The sequence below is a fragment of the Corvus cornix genome, chromosome 13, assembly GCF_000738735.6.
Source record: "Corvus cornix cornix isolate S_Up_H32 chromosome 13, ASM73873v5, whole genome shotgun sequence".
Lineage (NCBI taxonomy): Eukaryota > Metazoa > Chordata > Aves > Passeriformes > Corvidae > Corvus > Corvus cornix.
Window position 1 is genome coordinate 9,962,720 of NC_046343.1, and position 25,124 is coordinate 9,987,843.

Consider the following 25,124-nt stretch of genomic DNA (forward strand, 5'->3'; position numbering starts at 1 on the left):
TCGCACGTGGCCCCATCTAGCATGGGCACTAAATGCCAAACAACTGGAGTCTGTCTGATACAGAGCCCTGAGGAGCTCTTAAACAATGACATACTTGTGCAGGGCCCACAGGAGACACAAAGTCAGGTATCTCTCTACAACAGCTGACACTTCACAGCCTCTAGTAACTTCCTTCAGAAAACCAACAAATGCAAGATGTACTGCTTCAGTGATTTTACACAGAGAAGAATAAGGTACAGCTACATAAACAGCAAAGAAATGCAAGGTCCACATTTTAGCTCTTGCAACAATACAGGGAGTCATACATTGATTTCTGTCCTCACAGCAGTCAGAGATGCAGAGAAATGAGAATTTCACTATCGCTTTATACCACAAAAAAGGAAAACGCAATGCCAACTACAAGAGACATGGCCATGTAAAACAGCACTTGGAAATTTATTTTTAAGTGTTAATTTCTTAAATTTTATCAATGTCTGTCTGCAAGAAGAATTTTTCCTCTTTCCAGGTCCTTACCTGCTCTTTTCAGATTATTAGTATTGTATTAGTATCAATTTTACAATTTGAGTCTCTAATAGAACAATGTGTTCAACTTTGAAGATTGTATATTACAGCAAGTTGCCATGTTTGAATTCAACATAAAGAGCAAATTGTTTCTTACCTTCTTGGTTTGCAGCTGATTTTAGCAGAGACTGTGCACTAGGTGGTCCTGCTATCGCTGCTGATGGCCTAGGTGGAACACCAACTGGTGGAGGTCCTAAAGGTGGCCTTGGAGGGTGGAGCGGAGTTAAAGGCTGAGTCACTGGTGGAGGTGCAGTTCCTATAAAGAGATTAACTTTTAGGAGAAGTTTAACCCAGCTGAAAAAAGTCACAGAAATTTTGTTACAAAAACACACAGATTGAATTCTAAATATTCCTGTTATTCAGAGGATGAACAGCATAAGATACATAAATCTAATATGTGGGTAGAGGGTCTCAACTGCAGGTTGTTTCTTTCATGCTTTTCTCATTCTGGATTCCTGTAGCTACTGATTTCTTTCAGCTTTTTGTTGCTATTGCTGGCAAGAATGTCAAGATGTACTGAAAACATCCCAACTTTATAACTAAGTCTGGAGTGATCACCAAATAAGCTAACTTATTTTTAAAAGTGATCATTGTTATACAAAAAAATATCAGGGAAATTGCTCAGGAGGATTGAATGGATATAAAAATTACTTATTCCAAACACTTGCTCTCATTTCATATGCCACCTTCCAAAATTTCTCTGCATTTTCCTCACTAATTTCAAAGTACTAACTGTTTATTCCAATTAAGTGCCAGAAATAGTTTCATAAATTCTGTGAGCTTAAGACATTTTGAACATCGTAACAAAATTAGGCAGGCATATAACAAAAAAACCTAGCATCTAAAAATCTCTAATGAGGCTAAAAGCACTTCACAAGAAATATTATTTGCTTTTACATGGAAAATATTTCTCTACCTAAGTCCTGTTTGCATGCTCAGTCAGAAAAAAGCTGTGTAACAACAGACAGCAGTTTGGCAAAGAGAAACTTGAGTATTAACTGTGTTTCCATAATAATCACAAGTTGCACAATAGAGCTATTTAGTGTTAGAAAAGCTTTTACCTCTGCATATACCAGCAGTCAAGCAGCAGGAACAAAGTCTCCTACTTTTAGAGTACTTTCTGAAGACTGACAATTATCATTAAATGTGAAAATTACAAGTTTGGGGGAAGGAAGCTTTCCATTGAACTGACCTCTATTTCAACAGCACAGAATGCTTTTCAGTTTTCTTTTCAGGCTGTGCTCCAGTTATTTGCATCAACCTGACTAAGGCTGTTCAGAAAACTACCTGAATCAAGTGCTTACAGAAAACCCAACAATATGACCATGCTCACTAAACAGAACTAGTTTTCAAGGGTGAAGTCCTGAACTGAAACATGCTAGTGCTCCAACAGCCACCCCAGGAAATGGTGAAGGTCACAGAAACAGCATCACCCACAGACAGCATCCCAAAACAATGAGACACTATTCAGGAGTTATCTGCTCCAGCCAGCTGAAAAACCCAACCTGTGCACAGAACTTCCATTTCTAACCCAAAGAAAGCATCCATGTATTTCTGATGGGTGTATCTGCTTTGACAATCTTCCACAAGCAAAATGTCACTGCAGAATCAATTCTGTATTCATTATTTTAAAAAAAGTCATTGAAAAATGGATATTGGTAAGATATAAAAAAGTTCTGGTTACCTGGCTTCATGTAGCTGTTCTGCAGTGAAGGACCCCCCGGAGAAGCAGCATATTGATAACTCCCTGGAGGATTTGTACTTCCTGATAACGATGACGGTGGCTGAGCTGACCCTGTCCCAGGCACATGAGCCAAATGGCTTGTTTGAGCCCCAAGTGGCTGACTCACAGGAGTCGGGCTGTACTGCCAGTTTGAAAGCACTGGTGGACTGGCTCCAGGAGGAAAGCTTCCAGCAGATGATACAGCTGCTGAGTTCTGTAATGCAGGCGGCAGCACTTGTGGAACAGGACCTGGTTGTTGTACTGGTGACCCGGAGAAAGCTGCCACTGGTGGTCTATTGAGAGTCTGGCCAGGTCCTTGGTAATTGTTTAATTGAGAAACATTCTGAGAGCCACTATAGCTATACTGTCCAGAAGACTGATGTGGAGTAACCTTTGCTGGCATCTGATGGGAGTATGATCCTGGAACCGCAGGGCTGTATCCCTGGCCATCTGGGGAATGCATCAGCTGATTTTGAATGGGGCCTGGAAAGAAAAAAAACCCACACTCTTTAGGAAGCCAGTGCTGTGTATCACTTCTGAAAATAAAAGATGTTCCTGTGAATGTCTTTCCTTAGGATTTTATTAGAGTCCAAGCCATTTTTAATTCAAACCACTAGGTGTAACAGAAGTACTACAGCAAGGGACATGAATTTGGCAGTATTTTGCTATCAACACTTAGATCTTTGTTTTGTTTTACAGTGACCTTGCAATCACTAAGCATTCCAGTACCATCCATGCTCCTGGATTGAAACTCACACAGGATCCCATTCCAGTCTTCAGAAACCCCCAAAAGCAAGCTGCCCACAGAGGAGCACTGTTCCACACCGCTGGCAGTAGCACACATGAGCAGACCGAAAGCGGAAGATCCATTGCGTAAGAACTCCATTTCACATGACGGCTGACACCACAGCTTACCACAACTCACCGCCAGCCAAGTGCCAGCATAGGTCACTGCACTACTTCTCAAGTGACAGAGTTAATCTATGAAAGTTTCTGCAGTTAATTTAGTAAGAGAATTATTCATACACACACTGCTCATGTGAGTGGCTAACTGGTCACCAACACAGAATGAAGGATAAGGTTATCATAAAATAATTCACCAGTCAGGAAAATAAAACTTGACAGATTAATGATGCTCTTTGTGCATTTGTTGGTTGGTATAAGTGAACTAAGTTTTACTCATTTGAAGAAAAAAAGTTGAAAAAAAGGCTAATAACTCTCCAAACAGTAAACAACATTGGCAAGAGCACGATCAGATTCCTGCTTTACAGAGGAACAGGTTGACAGAATCCCATGGGATTTCCAGTGCAGTAAGAGCTCCATCAAGAAAGATACTACCACAGGTTGTTCATACCATTGTCACAAAATGGACCTCCTGAAAAGAGACTATCAATTTTCAAGTGAAACCCTTCTGAGCAGAACACACTAAATACTGCAGGCCACAGCCAGCCATGACTCCTTCACACTACCAAAACACTTTCCAGTGTTGTATCATTCAGTTCAGCCAGTCACATTGTGGCTCTCCTCATCCCCTAAAAACACAGCTTAGATACTGGAGACATTACACACACACAGTTACACATTAAAACAAAGAAGGCTCATTTCCTATAGAAACATAATGGTTAAATTCTGAAAGGTGAGCAAGTTCACATTTTCGAATTAAAGCAACTCACACATTTCTGACAATAAATTAAGATAAATGCAGAATACATTGAAATTCTTAATTGGGACAAACACTGCACTGATCATTCAGCTCCTCATTCCCTAGAAAAACTTAGGCTCTGGGTCACACACAGCTGTTAATTCACTGAATATTGCACAGGTCCATATAACTCCTACAGTGCCAGTGATCTCATCCTCGCTGCTTCTTATTTGTGCATAAAAGGTACACACCATATTATTCTCCAACCATTAATTTCAACATGCAATTTATCATTCAGTTAGGAAATCCAGTTATACTCTGCGGTCCTTACAATGCTGCTCATAAATATTTGCAATTAAAAATTCTCTAAAATCAAGGGTGTTTAAATAAAAAGCTCAGAAAGATGAAAATGCTTACAGTTATGAGTAATCTTCAAAAACTACCCTGCAGTGTATCAGATGGGTTTCCAACAATGGATTTACAAACCCCATTGGCAATTGAACTTGCTAACTTTAAAAATTATGAATTCTTATCAAATCTTCTGACTGCATCTGCACAAACACTGATATAACATCATCACTATAAACCGTAGGAAAAATACAGAACAAATACAAATTAATTTCATAACTTGATTTTTCATCTTAGGGCATGACTGACTATCCCAGGCAGAAATCAGAGTACTTGGATTGCTCTCTTATGCACTATTTTCCCTGCTTGAGGATAAATCAGTGGAAGTGAGGTGATATCAAAAACTGATGTACATGATATTTTCTATGGCACCTTATGCAAAAATAAAAATCAAATTCACCACAGAACAATGTTCCAATTTCAATTTTTATTTTTAAAGCCAGAAGCACAATGAAGAGTCTTGATACCCTCATGTAGTAGTTAATGTTTCCAAGACAAGTGTGCATAAAGCTGCCAAAAAAGCTACAGAAATAGCACTAAGGGGCAAAACCCCTTTACAGAGAGTTTCACAGTGCACAAAAAACTTTTCAGGACTTGCTGTTTGGTTGCTGCCAGATACCCATCATGACCTGACCTCTTTACTGAGACCCATCAAAGAGTATCTACGCTATTCAGCTTTCCCCAAATGCTGCTGGTTTTCTGTGGAGCCAAAAATAAACAAGGAATTCTGTGTGGACTGAAGAGCTACTTCACCTACACAGCAGCAAAACAGCCAACACTTGAAGACCACAGAAATTAGTTAGTAATAGAAGAAAGGCCACCTATTTAACAACAAAAGTCTCCTCTACAGCAACACAAGGCCATTTAATATTTCTCAGAGATCAGGAATAGCACCAGAATATATATGAAGGTTGCTTGATGGTTTTATAAAATGGCCAAAGTACTAACATGGAAGGCCAGGATCCAAGTAATATTTTCCACCACACAGAATTTTACTGTCCCCTACTCCAAGCCAGTTACTCAGCACATCACTTTGGCCAGCCACAGGCTCTCCAAGCTCCAGGGAGATGCAAAGATAAACACTCTGAAAAGTTACATCCCAACAGATGCCATGGGACCAGTCACCACCAGTGTCCACTTAGGCTGACTCTGACCCACTGGACTCCAAACCCAACAGCTCCTAAAGCATCTCATGACCTCAAAGTACTGTGTTAAGGTATCACATGAGAAGAGCAAAACAGTTCTAAAAGAATTGTTTCTCTTTCATGTTTGCACTTCAGATCTATCAACTGGAAAGCAAATTAGACACCTGCAATTAAATGAGTACAGAATACTGGTCCTATTAAAATACAAACAGAAATGAAGGAGAGGAAGGTTGTTGCTAAGCAACACAATGCTCTGTGATAAACAATTTCCCGGGCAGCACACGGTGCTGCTGTGACAATTCACTGCCTTGGTGGACACGCAAGCTCGGGGAGTTACCTGCTCACACTTCAGCAAGCAACAAGTTGCGAGGAAGGGCTGACAGCTATAGAACAATTTATCATCCTGCTGACAGTTTTCTTTCCTCACAGACCACTGTAAGCACCACTACAGCACTAAGTATCCCTAAAACTATTCTATAAAGCTTTGGGATTAGTATAAAGGTCAAGGATCACAGCACCTTCACAACATATATTTTAAGCAATGCTATGAGCAGTCTATGCTTGAACAATTTGATTTATTTCAAAGGCCAGCAAGCCAAACCTTATTTCTAACATACTATAACAATTGTTTAATTTTATTACCTAGTATTTGCATAACTCTACAATTCAGTTCTTTATTTTTCATACACCTGACGGCTGAGTAGCCTGAAATTCCTCTTTCTCAACTGCCTCTCCATAACTTCCATTATGTGCTTAATCTGACACTAGGGAAATCAGCAAAGTAAATAAATAAATAAAGTAATGCCAGTCTGTAAATCAACCCACTCAGTTACTCCATTAGCAAACACTCTCTTTGTACAATGTCTGCTCAGATCATAAGCTCTCCAGAACAGAGCCTCTCTCCACACGACATTCATACTCTTCCCACTGTCTTGACCATAGAAGCAACTACACAGTTAATTGCAAATTGTCGTTTTGCTGATGACTTTGAAGAAAAGCAATAAACATACTGTGCAGGAGGAGGGGGAAGAAAAATCAAAAGATCTCATTATAACTGAATTGCTTATGATGCAGCACAGCTACTGAAACACATAAGTGTATAATTAAGGAAGCAAGTGCAGAGGATGCAGTCTGTGTATGTGAAATCAGGAGACACTTCCAAGAGCACAGATCTGCACTCATGCAACAAAAACAGACACAGAGACAAGGCTGGCCTTGAATTTCTTATTCCTGTCTTAAAACGCTGGCTAGTAAGTTCAGTTTCACCTTCAATATCTCGTCTTAAAGAGATGCATTTTGAGGGGAAGAAAGTAATCAAGACTTTCCCAGTTTGCAGCACAAAGAACCAGATAATGTCGGCTTTACGAGAATGACAAGATAAGAAAGCCCCGCTGCACCGCAGGCTGAGCTCAGCGATAACCACAGTGCCACACGTACAGCTCCGTTCCAAAGGGTGAAACCTCGGCTGTGTCACCCGTGTCACCGACAGGGGCCCACCCGGGCCAAGGGGCGGTCCGGGGCAGCTCGAGCCGTGCGTGCTACCCCAGCAGCACAGACACGGGCTCTCTGAAAGGCGCCGTCGTTCATACCGACAGAAAAATCTACTCGGGGATGCTTATGCCATGAAAATAAATCACAACGAAGATTTATTTTGCCTAATGAGCCGCTCTGTGTTTTCCTCAGTGACACTTCGGGCAGGGCCCGGTCCGATAGCACCTCACCCCTGCTCCCGGGGTCACACAAGGAGCTCGGCATCGCTGCCGCTCCTTTCCTGCTTTCCTCCCTAATTCAGCTGTGTTTCGCCCCGGGCCGCGGGTGTCCGGGCTGCAGGAGGGCACCACCGAGCTCAGCCGGGTGTAACCCAACGACCCGGGCAGCGAACGGACCGTCCCCGGAACCCACTACCCGCGCTCTGCTCGCGGGCACCGGTCCCCTGCCCCCGCTGCCCCAGGGCGAAGGGGCGCAGAGCGGCCTGGGCCCGGGGGAAGCGCCGCGGGGGCGGGAGCCGTCCCTGCCAGGCCCTGTCCCGCGTCGAGCCCCGCGGCCCTGCCCCGCACTCACCGTTGCTGTAGGGCTGCTGGCCAGCGGGGGCCCCGGCGGGCTGGGCCATGACTCTGCCGGGTGCGCTCGGAGCCGCCCGTGTGGCGGCACCGGCCCGGGCGGGGGGGATGGACCCACCGGAACTGCCGGGCGGCGCGCGCAGCCGCACTGCGGACACGTGGCACTTCCGGGAGCGGCTCTGCGGCTTAGGGGCGGGGCCATGGGCGGGGCTGGCCGGGCAAGAGGGGAGGCGGACCCGAGCGGAGCGGAACCGAACCCTGACGAACACGACCGAGTCGCACCGAGCGGAGCCGAATCTAGACGAACCCAGCCGAAGACGACCCAGCCGAGACGACGCCCGCGCATTCGAACACAGCCGAGTCCATCCGAACATAGCCGAGTCCATCCGAACACAGCCGAGCCCAGCCGAGTGTGTACGCCGCGGGCGCCGGTGCCGGAAGGAGCCGCGGGGGGCGGAGCGGGCGCAGCCGCGGGTGAGTGTCGGTGTCGGTGTCTGTGTCTGTGTCTGTCGGTGTCGGTGCTGCCTGAGTCCCGGAGCACCTGAGGCTCGGCGGTGGGTGAGTGGGGCGGGCGGTAAGGGGTCTGTCCGTCCCGGCCGGGTGGGAAAGCCGGGCGAGCCCCGCAGGGCGTCGGGCCGTCCCCGTGTCCTGCTGAGAGCGGCCTCCGTGCCGCGGCTGGGCCTGGCCGGGGGTCCCTGCGCTCCCCGAGAAGCCGCGGCCTGCGCGGGGCCACGGGCAGCGCGCCGCGAGGGGTTTGGGGGCGGGCGCTCCCCTCCCTTCCCTCCTATCCCTTCTATCACCTCCCTCTTTTTCTCCCCCCGGCTCAGCCCTGGGGGCTGCTCGGGCCGCTGGGAGCACCGTCCGGTCCGTGAGGCTGTCACGGTGCTCGCAGGTCCCGAGCAACGCTGCTTCAGTGGGTCTGAGATGGTGAGGTGCGTTAAGTAACCCCATAAGCCACAGATGCCCTGCAGCCTCTCTGGGCAGCCATCTGCCACGTTGTATCGACCTGGCAATACTTGCTTGAAGTATTGTTATTTCTTCAGAAGTTACTGCTTTTAAGGGTTTTGTTCATAAGTCAGTGAATGGCTGCAGCAGCCCTGCAGTGAGGATGTGCTCTGACAGCTGGGCTTTGTGAGCCAGGGCTGGCTAAACCTCTGCATCAGGTGCCCTTAGGAACTCGTGTGTTGTGGTGCTGTCTTCACCGGTAAACTCTGCTGTCTCGAAGATGAGTTGCTGTCAAAAATATTTTAAAATACTAAAGAAAGTCTATGCCATTACCTCATTTTTGAATTCTGTGCCTTTCCTTAGCTTTTAAAATACAACTCTAAGTGCAGTTTCAAATCGAAGAATAAACTGTGTTGTAGAATCTTAGTTTGTCCACTGAGTTTCCTAGGGATTTTGACTTTTGTTGCCTGCAGTAATAGTTTATAATGTTGTGGTGATCATGTTTATATTCTAAGTGAAAAACTAAAAATACACCCTTAGCAGTGGGCTTTAAGCTGTTGCTGACAGGTTGTGGTTGCAGACTGAACTGTGGCTGAGGTGCAGGTTTGGTGCAGTCAGGCTGGACTGAGATTTCTTCCCTGGCTCTTACTGACAGTCCCCACACAGGTGTAGCACAGTGTGTTCCCAGTTCATGCAAGAGCTGTTCAGCTTGGGTGTCACTGGTTGCTATTTCCTAATTGTTCTGTAAAGGCATTTAAAACTCTCTTTAAAAGCCTGATATTGTCTCCTACCTGAACTTTGTGAAGCTTTGGAAGTGAGTGCTGTCCTAAGGTTTGGAAGTGAAATGATGAATTTTTAGCTAGAAAAAAGCAAGTGGAGTGTAGGAGGAAAAAATTTCCTAGTTTTCAGAAGATAAAAGACATGTGAGTGAGTTTGCTTGCTAGTCCATGCTGTCAGCAGCTTTCCTTTAAGGAGGCTGGCTCGGTGTTACCAGAGCCACTGTGCAGGAATTCCCCACAGTCTCCAGGAAGTGAACCCATGTCCTTTGTCTATGGAGTGGTGGACCTGGCTCCACGGGAGTTACTGGGTGATGCTTTTCTGGTGAAATAACATTGACCAGGGTTGATGGGGACATTCTTCAGTGGTAGACATGTGTCACTGAAGTGATACTAGAAAGTTAACTTCAGTAACTTTGTAGTGGAGACGCAGTGAGTTGGCGATGTCTGTAAAAGTAGTTGGTATCAAAGGACTGTCTTGGTCCAGCACAATTTTTCATTCAAAGCTTTCGTCTGCTTCTAGTGGATTATTTTCAAATCAACCCTTGAAATAACATTAAAATAGTATCTTCATCGTGGCTTGTGAACAGTGATTGCTGAGTCTTCATTGTTCTGCTTTTATAGTGCTTTTAACATGAGCCTGAGCGTTTGAGTCCGTGTATATTCAACAGCCTTAGCTCTTCCCTAAATTTGCTCTCAGCATAACAACTCTGGAAACCAGAGCAGAACCATTCTGACTTTGTAATGCTTTGAATTGACACAGCTCTGAATTATGTAGTTACTTTTCCTGTGTGATAAGGGTAGATGTAATATCTCTGTTCAAATATTACCTGTGTGCCTTTACAATTAGCTGTCCATTTTTTTCCCATTTTGGATGTGTTTTCCTTTAACTGCTGCCAGCTGATATGAAGGTTATTCTGGGAGGATTTGGATAGCTCTGTTTCCAACACCACTTTTCTTATGGTGATGGAAATTGAAGCAGTATTAATGCCACTTCAGCTATGTTTGTAGAGTAATCCTGTTCTCAAGTTAATCATTTGATTCTCACCCCTTGAAGTTTTTTCTGTGATGCATGAAGATTGTTTTGGTTGATGTTTTTTGTAAATCTAAGTGTAATAGATGGAACAGGTTAATACAGCTGAACACTGAAGTTATTCTCACCTCAGTAATCTGAGCACTTCTCTTACATCATGCTGTTTGCCCTGATTTGCAGGTTATTTGAGTCGATCATTTTCCTAAGCCCCACAGAGGCTTTTCTCGATTGGTATTTTGCTCAAGCAATAAATAAATCTGCTGACGTGTGTGTTCTGCCATGTTTGCTTATTCTTGACCTTTGCTTTTTAGCCGTGCAAAGGACAGTTTCAGTCATGACATTGTGTAACTGGGTGTTTATGCATTGACAAGCATATTTGATTTGTATTCTTAAAATTTGTGCCTGTTGCAGCTGCTGTGTTGTTCAGAGTAATGTAGATGTGGTTAAAGGTTTCAGGGTTAGTTGTGGCGAAACCAAGACACCTGGTGCTTCGTCATCTGAACAGATTTTGTTCCAGTACAAGCAAATGTCATTTAAATATTCGCTCCTCCTCTTTCCACGTTACCTCTGTATGATGTACCTGTTGTTGCATAGCAAAGAAACTCTTTGTCATGAGTGCAGTTGCTATGACAGATGCCTGGATTTTAGGCTGGTTCAGACCTGTGTTTTGACTCCTGTGTGCTGTGCTCCAGGCTCAGAGCTGCCCTGAAGTGCTCTTGTGATGCCCCAAGGCAGCCCTGCAGCTTCTAAACAAATGTGGTGAGAACCTGTAGCAGTGTGGATGCCTCTGCCAGCTGTGCTTAGCAGTGCAGTCCAGTTTTTCCAGGGCAGTCAGACTCCAGTGTCTGCAGAGCTTATGCATTCCAGTAGGAATTAGCTGGCTAAAGGCTTCTAAGGATGTTGCCCTTTAGTCTTTCAAGAGAACTGAAATACTCACAGTTCACTATGTCAAACTGGAGCTTTCATTGTGATTTAGAGCACAAGTTTGATGAGGAGCAGCTGAGGGAGCTGGGGAGGCTCAGCCTTGACAAAGGAGGCTCATGGGGAAACCTCATCCCTCTCTACAGCTCCCTCACAGGTTGTAGCCAGGTCGGGGTTGGTGTTTTCTCTCAGGTGACAAGACAAGAGGAAACAGCTTCAAGTTGTGGCAGGGAAGATTCAGATTAGCTATTAGGAAAAATTTCTTCACTGAAAGGGTGGCCAAGCCCTGGCACAGGCTGCCCAGGGCGGTGATGGAATCACCATCCCTGGAAGCGCTCAAAAGTCCTGTGGTTGTGGCCCTTGGGGACTTGGTTTAAGTGTTGAACTTGGTGGTGCTGGGCTAACAGTTGGACTCAATGATCTTAAAGGTCTTTTTTAACCTCAATGATTCTATGACTATCCTCACTTTAGATAATGAGGAAATTAAGATGAAAGCTAGGAAATTAATTGCTCATGGCTACACAATGAGCCTAGTACTGGCTCTCAGCTCAGCCTGCTGTTCTTGAATCTAAGCTGAAGGAATTCAGTGGGAAATATGGGGGTCTGGTGGGTTTTTTTTAAACAAAAATTTTGCATTTAAGGTTTGAATTGTGGCAGCCTGTGCAGGACAATACAGGAGGTCCCTGTCTTTGAAGGGTAATTCCAGTGCTTTGTGCTAGGTAGTTGTTTTCCATAACAAGCCAAACAGACAGGTTCTGTGTGGACAACAGGGATTTATTTGGTATCAAACTTCTGTAGATTCAACTCTGCAAAACTTTTTCACCTCTTACTGCCTCTGCTTTGAACCCCAGCAGCTCCCAGGGGTGGCTGGAACACTGACTCTGCACTGATATCCCTCTAGTGCCCTCTTTGAAGTGCCACTTTTTCCCAGTTGAAAAGTGAAGATCCTGTTTAAAATCTTCAGTGGATCATCACACACTTTCAACAAATTGTACTTTGAATAAAATTATTTTTATTTCTTGCAAAGACTTCAGTCCATGTAGTGTTTTCCCAAGGGAGGGGAAAATCTTTGCTGTTGTCACTTAATTGGTCTATGATACAGTTTACTGAAACTAAATTGGTTTTTTATTTTTAACCCAGGATTTTGAATTACTTTTGTTACCTATAAATACTTTACAATGCTTAATGTACTGTTCTGACAGAACTTAAATGCATTATGTTTTCTCTTTATTTCAGACTATAAGATTCAGATATGTTCCTATTTGATTGGATTTACAGTGGTTTCAGTAGCGTATTGCAGTTTTTAGGTAAGTCGTTATTGTTTGAGGCTTTTCCTTTCTGCTATTCTTGTGTAAAATATCTGTTCATCTCTCTTATCTTCAAATAAGGCTGCTGGGTAAATAATAATATTTGGTTTGGTGTATATTCAGTTACATTCAAACAAAAGTTTCACTTCCACTCCATCTCACATTAATCCTTAACTTCTTGAAAAAAAATTACATTTTCTTTCATGATCATAATTGGTTGGACTTTACTAATCATACTGCATTTAAGCTGGTGCCATTCAATTGGCTTTTATGGATCTTCTCCTGATTTTTCTCTGCTGTAAAGAACTGAACTCAGTTATTTTAATTCAGTTCTTTTGCACATGAGGATATAATTTCAGAATCCAAATAGGAGGGGCTGTCTACAAAAAATTAGTGCCAGATATTGAAGCCCTTTCTCGTGTTCAGCAGTGCATTGTTCTGTGACTTTCTGTTCTGTGACTTTCTATTCTGTGACTTTCTGTTCTGTGTCACAGAAATTAGTGTGAAACTTCACTGGCGTCTGCTCAAGAGCCTCAGAAAGTTATTCCCCGGACAAAAAAGTCTGCAATCCATATCAGTTCAAGGTGAAAAAAAACCCACAACCAGGAGGAAAATTAATGTTAGGATACTAAAAAAAGGATCAGAATTTGCAGATCACATAGGTAAAAAGCACAATTTTCAAGTTCAAAGGATTTTATTGAAGTGGTCAAAAAGCATTTGAGGCTAAGAAGTCATAGCAAGCTGTGCCACCTACCTTTAATCAGTTGGAAGTTTAAAGTTTTGCACTGAATGTCAGACCCTTGGCCTGCTATCAAAATGTTAGCCAGTGAAATTTTAACTAAATTGACTAATCTTTCTTATCTCCTCTTCCTTAGCTGCACAGTGATTACTGCACACTGGCCTGCTCTTCCATTTCTGTGCAAGCAAAGGCTAATTCTGCTGAAAGACAGAGGAGCTTGAAGTAGCTCCCTTTTATGTCCCTCTTTTTCTAAGAGAAGCACTTTCTCTTTGCATTCTCAGTTATACTTACAGTTGAAGAAGGCAGATCATAGCATTTGGGAGGCGCCCCACAGTTCCCTGTGCTGTCCTGTCAATAGGCTGATGGGTTCACTTTAGGACGAGCATCTTTGCACAAGTATACTTTTGGAATGCACAAAAACATTTTTTAATTTATATGTATATATAAAATCTCTGGTCTTGGTGTAGTGTAGCCAATAGCTGAAGTATGGCTGCTTGTTAGTCTTGTGTTTCTCTGAAAGACAGTTGGGAATTTGAAATGTTTTGGAGAAGCCAGCAACATCTGTCTGGGAAGCAAAGACTTCTGGATGTGCAGGCTGAGAGTGGCAAAAATGTTATTGTTTTCCTATAGGTTAGTAGAGTTTTGTTTAACTCATAAGGTGAATGTGAACTGGAGTTACTCCTGTGATGTAAGTTACTATAGGAAAATGTTTGTCCACTTCTTCTTTCTCTGTAAACATTAACACTTTCTCCTCCACTCTGTAGTTTAATAGTTAATATATATATATGGGCATGTGGGAAGGTGAGTTTGGGAAGTAAGAGTTGTTGTATTTGAAAGAACTGTGAAGACACTCTACAGGACCTGGAGTAATAAAGATCATTAATGAAACAAGATGAGGAATAGGAGAGAATATTCATTCCTGCAAGTTACAAAACATGTCCAGCTGGAATGTGATCCCTTAGATTGGCTTAAAGGCGGAGGGAGAGGTGAGCAAACAGCAGCGGTGTAAAGGTCTGCTGGGCAGAGGTACTTCTGGCCCTGGAATGCTGTGGCATCAGCGGGGCTGGCTGAACATCCCAACACACATGAGGATAGCACATTAGAGAAGATAGGTTTTTTCAGTACAGAACAGGATTGATTTCTTGTTTTTAAATTTAATTTATCTTAATCTTTTACTTTGAATATCAAGGAGTTTGAAGCAATGAAAACTAATTCTGGCAGAGGATACAGTGTTGACAAGTTGTAAGAGAATTGCCCTTTGATAATCTCCAACTTAAGAAAATACGGTGTTTGTGTTTTAAACCTCTTTCCTCTCCTTCACAGCAACTGTTGCATTTCTGGGGTTACAAGTGGAGGGGGAGAAGAAGGGCAGAAGGTATTTTTATAAAGATGACAATCAAGGAAAATAAAATTTCTTATTCCTGTTAGGAGAGCATTGTCGCATGGGAACCAGTGTGTCAGAAGTGCCCTGACAATGCCATTCAGGATGTAGCCAACAGTTTTCCTGGGGATATGGGTGAAAGTTACTTTTTGTCCAGATGATATATTAACCAATATTAAAGAATTCATACACAAATTATTATTATTGATGTTGAATCCAATTTCTCCATATTATTCTGATTGAGGTCTGAATTTTCTTTTTGCCTCAGACAAGTGTTTTGCTGTAATTGGAGGTAGCTGAACAGAGTTCAGGTTCGGGATGGTCCATGGTCCAGAGCCTCCTGTTAGTGCTGGGTCCGCACCCACCTCTCCACCACCTGTGAGCAGAACTGTCCTTTTGCTGGGGCAGAGTAAACTACACTGGTAGCGTTTAGTCCTGTTCTGCCATACTTTTTCTAAGATAATCCAAACGCATTTCCATGATTGACACATTCACACCAGCTGTGTGCCTCTGCTGCTCCTGCCAAGCATGCTGTAAGCTGCATGTTACCTGGTGCAGCAGGCTTGTGGTAAGTGGGAATGTAGTTTGTACAAGTAGGAGGACATTGATAAAGGGCACTGATAAAGGTGTGGTGGAGTTTGCCTGGTCTGTATTTTGTACCGTGACTGTAACACTTTGTTCTGGGGAGCAAAATCATCTCTAGTACTCCTGCTGGTTGAACTGATTATTCACTAGGTCCTTCTTTGTTTTAGGACTGTACAAGAAATCAGGCAAACTAGTGTTTCTTGGACTGGACAATGCTGGAAAAACTACACTACTGCACATGCTCAAAGATGACAGACTGGGACAACACGTCCCCACGTTACACCCCAGTAAGTTAATAGTGCTGTTCCTTAGCTAGAAAGCATTTGAAGGATTGCAAGAAAAGCAGGATCTGATTATACATCATAAGACCACCGATCTAACTGGGGAGAAACAAAGGGATTTTTGGGATTGCAATCCATGGACAGTTCAAGTAATCTTAAAAAAAAATGTGTGTAGGATAGTTCAATGTGTTATATTTAAAATTAAGAGGTGAATAACAAGCAGAACAATGAAGCGGAGAGTTTATACTATAGAAGCTGTGAGAAATAGAGGCTTGCAATTTTTGGGAACAGCTTCTCTGTATAATTGGAAAATTAATGTTTGTCTCAGAGGTTGCTGTGCAATTGTTATCCTGGTAACCTTGCAGGACAAAAAGTTCAACACAGGTTGAAAATGTGGATTGGGGAAGTCCAGTAAGGAGGTGAGAAATTGGGAAAGGATGTGAAGAGGAGAAACCTTGAACAGCATTGAAAACAAAATGCCAAATGCAAATCTTTTTGGCAAACCAGATGCCAGAGCCAACTGTTGTTTTTGTAATATGTAGGGATAAATAATGTAGGAATACTCTGCTGTATTGTAGATATTTCACACATGCTTTAATGGCTAATAACATTTTGGTGATACGTGAATGTGCCATTGTTTCTGAGAGAATGTATTACTCTTATTTTCTTCTTGAATAACAAAATACTGTAAAGAACCAAAAGAAAGTAAAATCTATGTGCTAGAAGGCCAGACTTTTCCAAAGCACTGCGTAATCTTCACCTGGAACATAATTCTGTGTATTTCCAGCTTCAGAAGAGCTGACAATTGCTGGGATGACTTTCACTACCTTCGACCTGGGTGGACATGCTCAAGGTAAGAGTGTGTGTTGACTCACTTAAGCTCACTGAACTGGGCTGGAGTTTGTGTCCAATCAGAAATACGGCCCTGCTGCAGAGAGTGACTTCCCACACTCTTCTGTGGCAGCATAAAAGACATTGGCTGTTCTTTTGCCCGTCTCCACCATTTATCACAAATCCCAAATATGATTTGGCAAGAGCTGCAGTAGAGCAGAAACTTTTGACTAATAATATGAAGAGGAGTTCTGTATTTTGAATTCCTTGTATTTACCTTTAAGCTTTGTGCTTCAAACTTACCTTTGTTGACATAATTCTTGGGGAAACAAAAACCATTTCCATACATCAGCATTCATGTAGGATAGAACAGTGATAACATTAGAGAGAATGATGATTTTGGTCTGTTATTTCAAGCTTTGTAAAACATGACATTGCATCCCAAAGACTGGCAACGTAGGCTAAGAATGAAAATCAAATTAACAAACCCACCCACACCTGTTGCTTCTTAGTTACCAGTGTGCATTGCTCTGTATTTGGGCATCATTTCCTTTTATTTTTAATTCTTATTTTCCCTGTAGCTCGCAGAGTGTGGAAAAACTACCTGCCTGCAATTAATGGCGTTGTGTTCTTGGTGGACTGTGCAGATCATGAAAGATTGCTTGAATCAAAAGAAGAACTTGATGTAAGTTTAAATAAGCTTTTGAAAGTTTGAACTTCTAAGAACTAAGCTCAAATACCCAACAGACCTCTGCTGTCACCTGCAAATGAGTGTAGTGATTTGACCTTCTGTATTCTAAATTAATCAGTCCTCCTTTCTCCATTCTTTTGCAGTCACTAATGACAGATGAAACTATTGCTAATGTGCCTATCCTAATTCTTGGGAACAAGATTGACAGACCTGAAGCCATCAGTGAAGAGAGGTTACGAGAGACGTTTGGTCTATATGGCCAGACAACGGGAAAGGTATTGCTCCTTTCCTTCTTCTTTTTCTTTTTTTTTCTGGTGGGTTTTTTCTTTGGTGAGGTTTTTTGCTTAGGGAGTTTGGTTGCCTTATTTGTGTGTTGACTCTGGTTTGCTCCAGCTATAAAAAATAAATGTTTTTCTAATTTATAAAGTACTTAGTATATAGTAACAGTATATAGAATGAATCCTGGGGTCTCTTTTTGTGTGTTAGATGTATCCCTACTACAACTTCTTACATCATATTTAATGCCACATTTTTTCAGAGAAAATGTATTTCTATCTAGAATAATTTTTAGTGCTTCAACATTCTTATGCACTATTTTTAAACAGTTTTCAGAGGCGATAGTTACAGAGTGAATTATAAGAGAAAACTGAATAGAGTATTTCAGTAAGTGACTTTTCTCATTTCAAGTACAAGCTTTAATAATTTTCCACTTAACATTTCTAAAGCTTAAGATAGATTTACACCATTGTAGAAGTCTAAGTTTGTAGGTTGTGAGAAAGAAAAAGCTCCTACTGGCATCAGTAGCAACAAGGCAGAATTTTAGTACGGATCTTTGTGATACTTCAACTCTTCTTAAAGTAGAGTTAATACAGTGCTCTTCTTGTGAGCATCAGAAGGAGGGTGCTCCGATGTCCTTGGCCCTTGGAAAGACACCTCCCTGCAGCTGACAGAGTTGTTCCACTGTGGCTTCCATCCCAGCTCCCATTAGCTGACCAGCTCTGCTGAGGGCACCTGCCTTGCAATTCTTCTTTGCTTATTCACTCTTAGGTGCCTTCTTTAAAGTTCAGTGTCAGTCAAAGTTTAGGTCAGGCAGGAACAAATCTTTAGTTCCTTGTTTGATGCATTTTACCCTCTTGTTTTCTGGTTTTTATACCGCATGTATTTGATGAAGTATGAACACCACTGTGAATCTCCGTTTGAACAGCAGCTTTATTGCACTGTGCTGATCTTGGCAAGCAAGCACCTTGCGCTCTTGCTTCGGTCAGTCCTAAAATTTGTAGCAAATGCTTTTTTTATCTGGTTGGAAAACTGTTGCAAACAGAGCAGGGAACTGTGACTGAACACCAAATATAAGCTCTGAAATTCTCTTTGCATGTTTGCTGTTCCATTCTGGTTTCACATACTTCCCCCTCTCCAGTGTGGATGCATGTGAAAACACACATAGTGTATTTCTTGTATACAAGTTACTGAGATTAAGGTCACATGTTCTGGTCTCTCTGTGGAGGTGTCAGGCCCAGAGAAGCTGGGGATGCCCCATTCCTGGAAGTGTTTGCTTGGAGCAACCTGGTCTAGTGGAAGGTGTCCCTGCCCATGGCAGGGGTTTGGAATGAGATTAGCTTTAAGGTCCCTTCCAGCCCAAACCATTCTGTGATTTTAGATTAATTTATTTTCTAAAATTACAATATCAAACACAAGTTAAATAAGGGCATTCCATATACGCAGATGTCCATATAGAATAGATGTTGTTTATAAGGGAACTGTAAGGGAATGTTTGTGTCTCTCTGCAGGGCAGCACACCACTGAAGGACCTGAATGCCAGGCCCCTGGAGGTGTTCATGTGCAGTGTGCTAAAGAGACAAGGCTACGGGGAGGGGTTCCGCTGGATGGCCCAGTACATCAACTGATCCCTGCCAAAATCACGGCACATCCTGGCCCAGGTCTCAATGTTGTCTGCTCCTTATTTGATCTCTCAGTGTATGTAACTTGAATTCATTTGACTGTTCAATTTTAAAAATACACATTTTTAGCTAATTATATCATTGATGCTAAATTGTAAGTGTGAGGATTGCAAAATTATTTCAAGCAAGTTTGTAAGTTTAAATACCACAACCTGTGAGCTTTCTAATCCCATGCAACATCCTTTTGCAGCTTTTAATTTAATGAGTCTCCAGCACCATTTTTGGTCAGAGCAACTTTCCAGTACAGTATGTTTGAATGCACTTTTTAACAGCTGAAAACGATGAACATGTGAAAAATATTTAATGCTTATGTTAAATTTTTTATGTACTTTTTTGAAACTGGTTTTATAACTTTAGAGTATATAACCATCTTTCAAGGAATAATAAATAATTAGCTGATGGATAATTGCATGATGCCTTACAGTTTTCAATAATACATTTTCTTATGCAACGTCATGCAATAAATTTAAATTCAGTTTTTGGCAACTTTAATGGGAAATGCTTCGTTTTAATGTGTCTTAACTAGTGAGGCTGATCTGAATATGTGGGATATTTTCCTGAAACACAAGCAGGCCACAAAGTAGTTTCATTGTAGGTTAGAGTAAGGTGGGTTTTTTCAGACTACTAAATTGTATTTATTTTAGGATTTTGCATAGTAAAGGAAAAATCTAATGTGATCCCCTTGTAGTTACCACAAATACAAATAGTGTAAATTAGCTGTGCCAAAGTAAATCTTGAGCTAATGACAAAAGTGGTCTTAATCTACTGGTCTCTTGAATTAAACCCCTGATGTGACACAAGAAGTACAGTTTCTTTCTGAAGAAATTAAGAATACCGCTTCATTAAACATCCTGTTTCCAATTTCTTTAGTTTTTGGGTCTGCCAGAAGACGTGCCACTGAAATTTCCAGGAAGAAAATGGGTTGCCATTGCTGCTTTTGAAAATTTACCAGCTCGCACCCTTTGGCCAGTTTTATTTTTGGTATTTTGAGCTGGGACAAGATGGATTCTTTTATGTGGTTTTGCCTTGAAACCTGGCTAGTGTGGCAGCTGCTGGCTGCCCAGGGGACTTATTTCTGGGGTAAAATTCGGTCCCTCTTTCCAGTTTCTGACTGCTTTTCCCTGCTTTTGAGTGGTAGTTCCCCAAGGAGAAAGCAGATAATCTTTGAAGAAAGATTTTTTTTTTTTTGTTTTGTTTTTTTAGTTTTTTTTTTAGTTTCTTTTTCCCCAGCAGATTTTATTGATGCTGGCTGGGAGCTGTGGTTGGTGTTTCCATGTGCTGGGCATGTTTTACTCCTAATTTTCCAAATGAAGGTGGGGTTTCAGCTTTGGAGTCACCATTTCACTATGATGGGTTTGAGTTTCACTGTGTAGTTTGTTTTCTCCTTGTACAACTACAAACTGCAGCAAGTTGTACTGAATCCCTTCTACATCTTCTCCAAAATACTTTAGGCCTTATGTTTCCAATATCCATGGCAGCAAATGGATTTCTGACTGGTTTGATTTCACAAATAACTTTCTCTTGACCTCTGGGGTTGATTTAAAGGCTGTAGGCACAAAGCAAATAAATGAGACCTATTCCTTGCCTGAACCTGAACTGGTATGATTGAATATTGATGATCGGTTCCCCACAGTCCTAGATTGTGCATCTGAATAATTCAGAACCTAATATAAATTGTAAATGAAGTTTATTACTGTAGAATCACATGCAAAACATTAAGCCCAGTTCGTGTGTGGTGAAGTTCAGTATGATGGTATTGGATGGCTTTTCTGCATTTAAACTCGTGCTCAGCTGTAGAGTGGTGTCTCTGCTGCATAAATCCAAACTGGAGGCAAGAAGTGGCCTCTCACCAGCGTGTGGACAGTGTGTATCTTTACTACCTACAGCCATTATGTAGGGGATATGCCTCTTGTTTTTTTCCTCTAGCTTTTCCTGATGATGTTTATAATGCAGAGAACCACGGCTAAATCACTAGATGGTGTAAATATTAAAAGTACTACTTGCAGAGTCACATTGTGGTGTTGATGTGAGAGATTTGGCACTGTATTGCCTGTGCTTATGGAAATGAAGCTGGAGGTGGAGATGTTCTGCTGCACTTCCACAGGCTGAGCCATTGCATGGGCATGGAGGGGTCCTCTTCACCTGCTCTTCCAACCAACCGTGAACAACAGCAGTAAAGAAGGGGGTAATCCTATTAAAAATTAAAAAGGAAGGGAGGTGATGGTGCTTAAAAGTGTGTGTTAAGAATAATTCTCAGTGTTATGGAACCACTCCTGATTTCCTGGTTCCTGCTGTGGGATGGTGGCTGCAATGTGATTGTAATAAGGGCATGAAGAAACCTGGACCTTGTGTTATCCACCTGGGTATGTTGGAATAGCTGATCAGTGCTCAGTGAAATACAAGAATAATCTTGCTCTGTTTCATTTCATTCAGCAGAGGAAGGACCTTTCTTCTGTAGTTTACATTCTGTTGTGCACGAGTGTGAATGAGTGTTGTGTGTCTTTGTGTGAAGACTTCATTAATAGACAAATATACTGACGAGGATTTTCCTCGTGGTTCTCATCCCCACCCCCTCCATGCCTCCCTGGCCATTTATTTCTATTTTATTCCTATGACTATGTCCAGTCTTGCTTTTAAAAAAGCAGTGTTCACATTTGGGTCTGACTTACATGAATTTTTTTTTTTTTGCACTCTTGACTATGCAGATTTCAATTGAACATCACTTTAAAGAATGTGAAAAAGAAAACTCATTAATAAAGATGTTGTTTATGAATTGTGTCATTTTGCTTTTACATTGCAACAGTTCCTTAAGAGAAATGAATGCAGATTTCTAAGATCCTAATAACTGCTACTGACAGTGGCCTGCATTTCACGGCAGTGACCCCAGTTGCTAGCATCTCTGGGTTGAATAAGATTTATATAATGGATGTAATTAAAATTGGGGTCTAGTATGTATTGTATAACTGAGAGGTGATTGCTGTATTTCAGTCTTGGTTTAATAAATTTTTCAGCAACAATTACTAGCATTGGAGATGGGAAAGCTCTCCAAGCTTTCTCATTTATGCTCTTGCCAGATCAGGATTATTTCTGTGTTCAGGTCCTGTCTATGATGTGCCAAAGGTGACCTGTGGCATTCACTGGAGTACCCGCATGCATGGAAGCTTTATTGTGTTTTGATAATTGAATTTGAGCATCAAATAGACTATTTGGCATTCACTTATTTATAATAATGTCAGTTCAGAAAAGTGATGGAGGTGGTCTCCAATCCCAGTGAATTCACAGGTCTGCTGGAGGTCAAATTGTTCTTCTCTTTGTCCTGTCAAAGTATTTGGTTTTTACCAACCAAAGTCCAGTGTTTCTGTTGACTACAACATGCTCACATTTAGGTCACACAATTGTTAGTTGTGGACTGAGGAGTTACATTTAAGCCTCATCCACTGGAGTCAGTGGGGACGTGTAACTTCCTTGCACTTGAACAAACCACTCTTTGCACTGGTGTTTCTGTTCTGAAATGTGAGTGCTCTAAATGTTTGAAAGCGTAATTTATATAATAAACTGCAGAAGAAAAGCTAAAGATGAAAGTGTTTGACATGTTGTAAATGTGTTTGTTATTATGTTGTCCCATCCCATGTTGGAAATACAAGTATTGGGAATAGAAATTAAAATTTTGCTTGAAAATTGAAGAAAAGAAGTTTTAAACAGGTAGTTCTTGTCAAATTATCAAAATCAGGAAAAATGTGTGCTCAGTACATGGTCTATGAGTGAATTTGGGTTTTTTCAGATGGGTAAAGTTAGTAATAATTCTGTCTCATTTTTGCTCAACTTCTGTTCATGGTTGTATGGAAAAAAATCCTCTATCTGGAAAACTCTTTGAACATGGAAAAAATTGTATTTCCTTTGTTGCAATTCTAAAATAAGATGGAAGAATGTGATCTTACAGGTGACTGATGCTTCCTTAGAATCCAGCTATGCTCTAGGATTGGCCCTGTTGGTGGGACTATGGAGTGAAGATTGCCACTGAGTTCAAACTTATCAAACTGAGTGTAGCCCACAGGGAAGTGTGTTAACCTACTGTTAGAGAATTTTTTTCCAACCCTAAGCATACGTTCCCCTTGGTTTACATTTTTCAATTTATTTTTTACTTGTCTGCTTTTGAATTAGAATTTAAAATTTGGTGAGCAGATATGGTAAAATAAGAATTTAAAAAAGATATCCCTTGTTTTTCTTATGACCCTGTTTCTTACAGCACATGTTGCATCATAGTAAGAAATCTTACAGTAGTATTTTGGAGCCTTTGATGCCTTTCATTTCAGGGCCTCAGAGCTTTCAATCTGCTAATGCTGCCTCAACATCCTTGTGAGTTGAAGGGCTCTTGTCCTTGTTTTACCTCTGGTGATGGTAAGGGCTGGAGGGATTAGGTCATGCTTGGTCTCTGCCTGAACAAGAAGAGCTCTCAGAGAAGCCTCGAAGAAAGTGGTGCCTCTTCAATGTGGGCACCGTTTGCCCATGTCCTTAGCAGGATGACAGAAGCCTCTCTCACATAGAAGCTGCTGGAGATGCTTCACAAACCTTGTGAAAATTAGTGGCATTTTGGGTCCTGTCCTCGACAATGGCAGCACAACAGCCACTCTGTGTGCTGTTCCCTGTGTTGCACCCAACAAGATTCAGTGGATAACAGGGTTAAAGAATGTCAGAAAAACTTGCAGTGTGTACACTACAAAGCTTGGATTTACTTAAAATGTCTGATTCTCCTTCCTGAATCTAAATAAGTTCTCATAAAAGGAGAACGTAAAGGCATACTTTCACTATTGGGTACAATGCCTGGGTTTGGCACAGGCAAGTAAGAGTTTATATTGTTTGGTTAGGTATTTCCCCCACAAAGTGGTACTTTACTGTCAGAGCAGTTTGATGAACTCCCAGGAGCAGCACTTGCTGGAACAAACCCTTGGCAGTAGCTTGGGGCAGGGATGAGCTGTTGGAGACCTGATCTTGGCCACTTGGTGATATTTGAGTACCCGACCCAGGGGCGGTACAGCGGCTTTGGGGACAAGGGCTGAGGTGTGACAAGCGGCTGGGTTGGGCTGGGCTGGGCTGGGACTGGTGCTGCAGCAGCCTCTGGTGAAGCTGAGCTGAGGAGACCCAGAGCTTACCCTGGCGAGAGGCTCTGGAGTAGCTCAGCTTTTGTAGCACATGGGGATTCTGAGCAAAAGGATTTGGTTTTCAATGTCAATGTGGCTCTTGAGAGGAAGGGCAGAACTTAAGTTCGAGTTTGTTCAAACTGTGGTGAAAGCTGAAAGCTTTGCTAGTGGGCATTGAGCAGGCTGGAGGAGGGGTCAGTGAAGGGGGCGTGGGGCAGGGGCTGGTCGTGTGAGCATCTCTAGGAAATACTTGACCAAGTTCCCCCTGTGCAATGGAGGAAGGGAAGAATTAGTTGGGTTGAAAAATGTCCTTTTGCCAGTGAGGTAAGAGGGAGAGCAATTATGGACAGGGCTCCAAATGCTGCCCTGCCACAGCTCATGTGTGGGCTGACCGCAGGGCGGGTGTTTGGAAACACTGGTGCTTGTGAAAGCAAAAGGGAGAGAGAACTTAGGGGAGTGACAGGAGCTGTATTTCAGTCAGTCTGTGCATGCTGTGGTGACAGCATTTGTGAGGTTATTTCAAAATCTATCCAGTATCCTACAAGTAAGCTGGGGTTTACTAAGTCACTGAAAACTGCTGCTTCTTGGGCCACTGTTCCCCAAAAATAAAGCTGAGGTTTAACTTGTTTAACGCACTGAACTTGTGACCAGATAAAAGCACAAGCTGCAAATCAAACCCTCTCATGGCCCATTGGCACTCAGAGAGGGATTTTGAGTTCAGCCCAGGCTCTGGGTTCCAGCCCCAGTACCCAAAGGCCGTGTCCTCTCTGATCTCTTAGAGCAGGACTTTGGTTTAGGGTCAAGTAAATTGAAACTGTAAAAGGAAGACCCCTGCACATGCCACTTAACTCCTTGCTTTGTATGTATTATATCTATAATAAGTATGTATATGTGTATACATATATATACACACACAAGAGATTTAATATAAACCTGTGCAAAATATTTTTACTGAGATGCATTAGCATGAAGTTGCAGAGGACATTTACTACAAGTTTG

General features: G+C 42.2%; 2 protein-coding genes across 6 annotated transcripts in view; one reads left to right on the forward strand and one right to left on the reverse strand.

Annotated features, from left to right (window-relative positions):
- SEC24A (SEC24 homolog A, COPII coat complex component) overlaps window positions 1–7,945 on the reverse strand; it is a 24,007-nt gene extending 16,062 nt beyond the window's left edge. The window contains exons 1-3 of the mRNA XM_039559355.1: window positions 7,541–7,945; window positions 2,246–2,767; window positions 659–817 (exon numbers count right to left, since the gene is read on the reverse strand). Of these exons, the coding sequence (XP_039415289.1) occupies window positions 659–817; window positions 2,246–2,767; window positions 7,541–7,925 (1,066 nt within the window). The 5' untranslated portion in view covers window positions 7,926–7,945. The remainder of the gene's footprint in view (window positions 1–658; window positions 818–2,245; window positions 2,768–7,540) is intronic.
- Window positions 7,922–22,561, forward strand: SAR1B (secretion associated Ras related GTPase 1B). Of its 5 annotated transcripts, none has more exons than XM_039559356.1 (7): window positions 7,922–8,013; window positions 12,451–12,521; window positions 15,394–15,513; window positions 16,295–16,360; window positions 16,920–17,023; window positions 17,173–17,304; window positions 18,817–21,760. In XM_039559356.1, the coding sequence occupies exons 2-7, from the start codon at window positions 12,467–12,469 to the stop codon at window positions 18,931–18,933; spliced, it is 594 nt and encodes a 197-aa protein (XP_039415290.1). In that variant the 5' UTR covers window positions 7,922–8,013; window positions 12,451–12,466; the 3' UTR covers window positions 18,934–21,760. The 5 variants fall into 5 exon arrangements, with proteins under 5 accessions (XP_039415290.1, XP_039415292.1, XP_039415291.1 ...); XM_039559358.1 differs by having other exon boundaries at window positions 8,007–8,093; window positions 18,817–22,561; XM_039559357.1 differs by having other exon boundaries at window positions 8,009–8,097; window positions 18,817–22,561.
- Window positions 22,562–25,124: the final 2,563 nt, after the last annotated feature.

What these genes read in the sequence shown, in the direction of transcription:
- SAR1B (XM_039559356.1), top strand. Translation starts at nt 12,467, where the DNA reads ATGTTCCTATTTGATTGGATTTACAGTGGTTTCAGTAGCGTATTGCAG. An exon ending in TAGCGTATTGCAGTTTTTAG is followed by an intron (nt 12,522 to 15,393) that starts GTAAGTCGTTAT and finishes TCTTTGTTTTAG; the next exon opens with GACTGTACAAGAAATCAGGC. An exon ending in ATGGCCAGACAACGGGAAAG is followed by an intron (nt 17,305 to 18,816) that starts GTATTGCTCCTT and finishes GTCTCTCTGCAG; the next exon opens with GGCAGCACACCACTGAAGGA.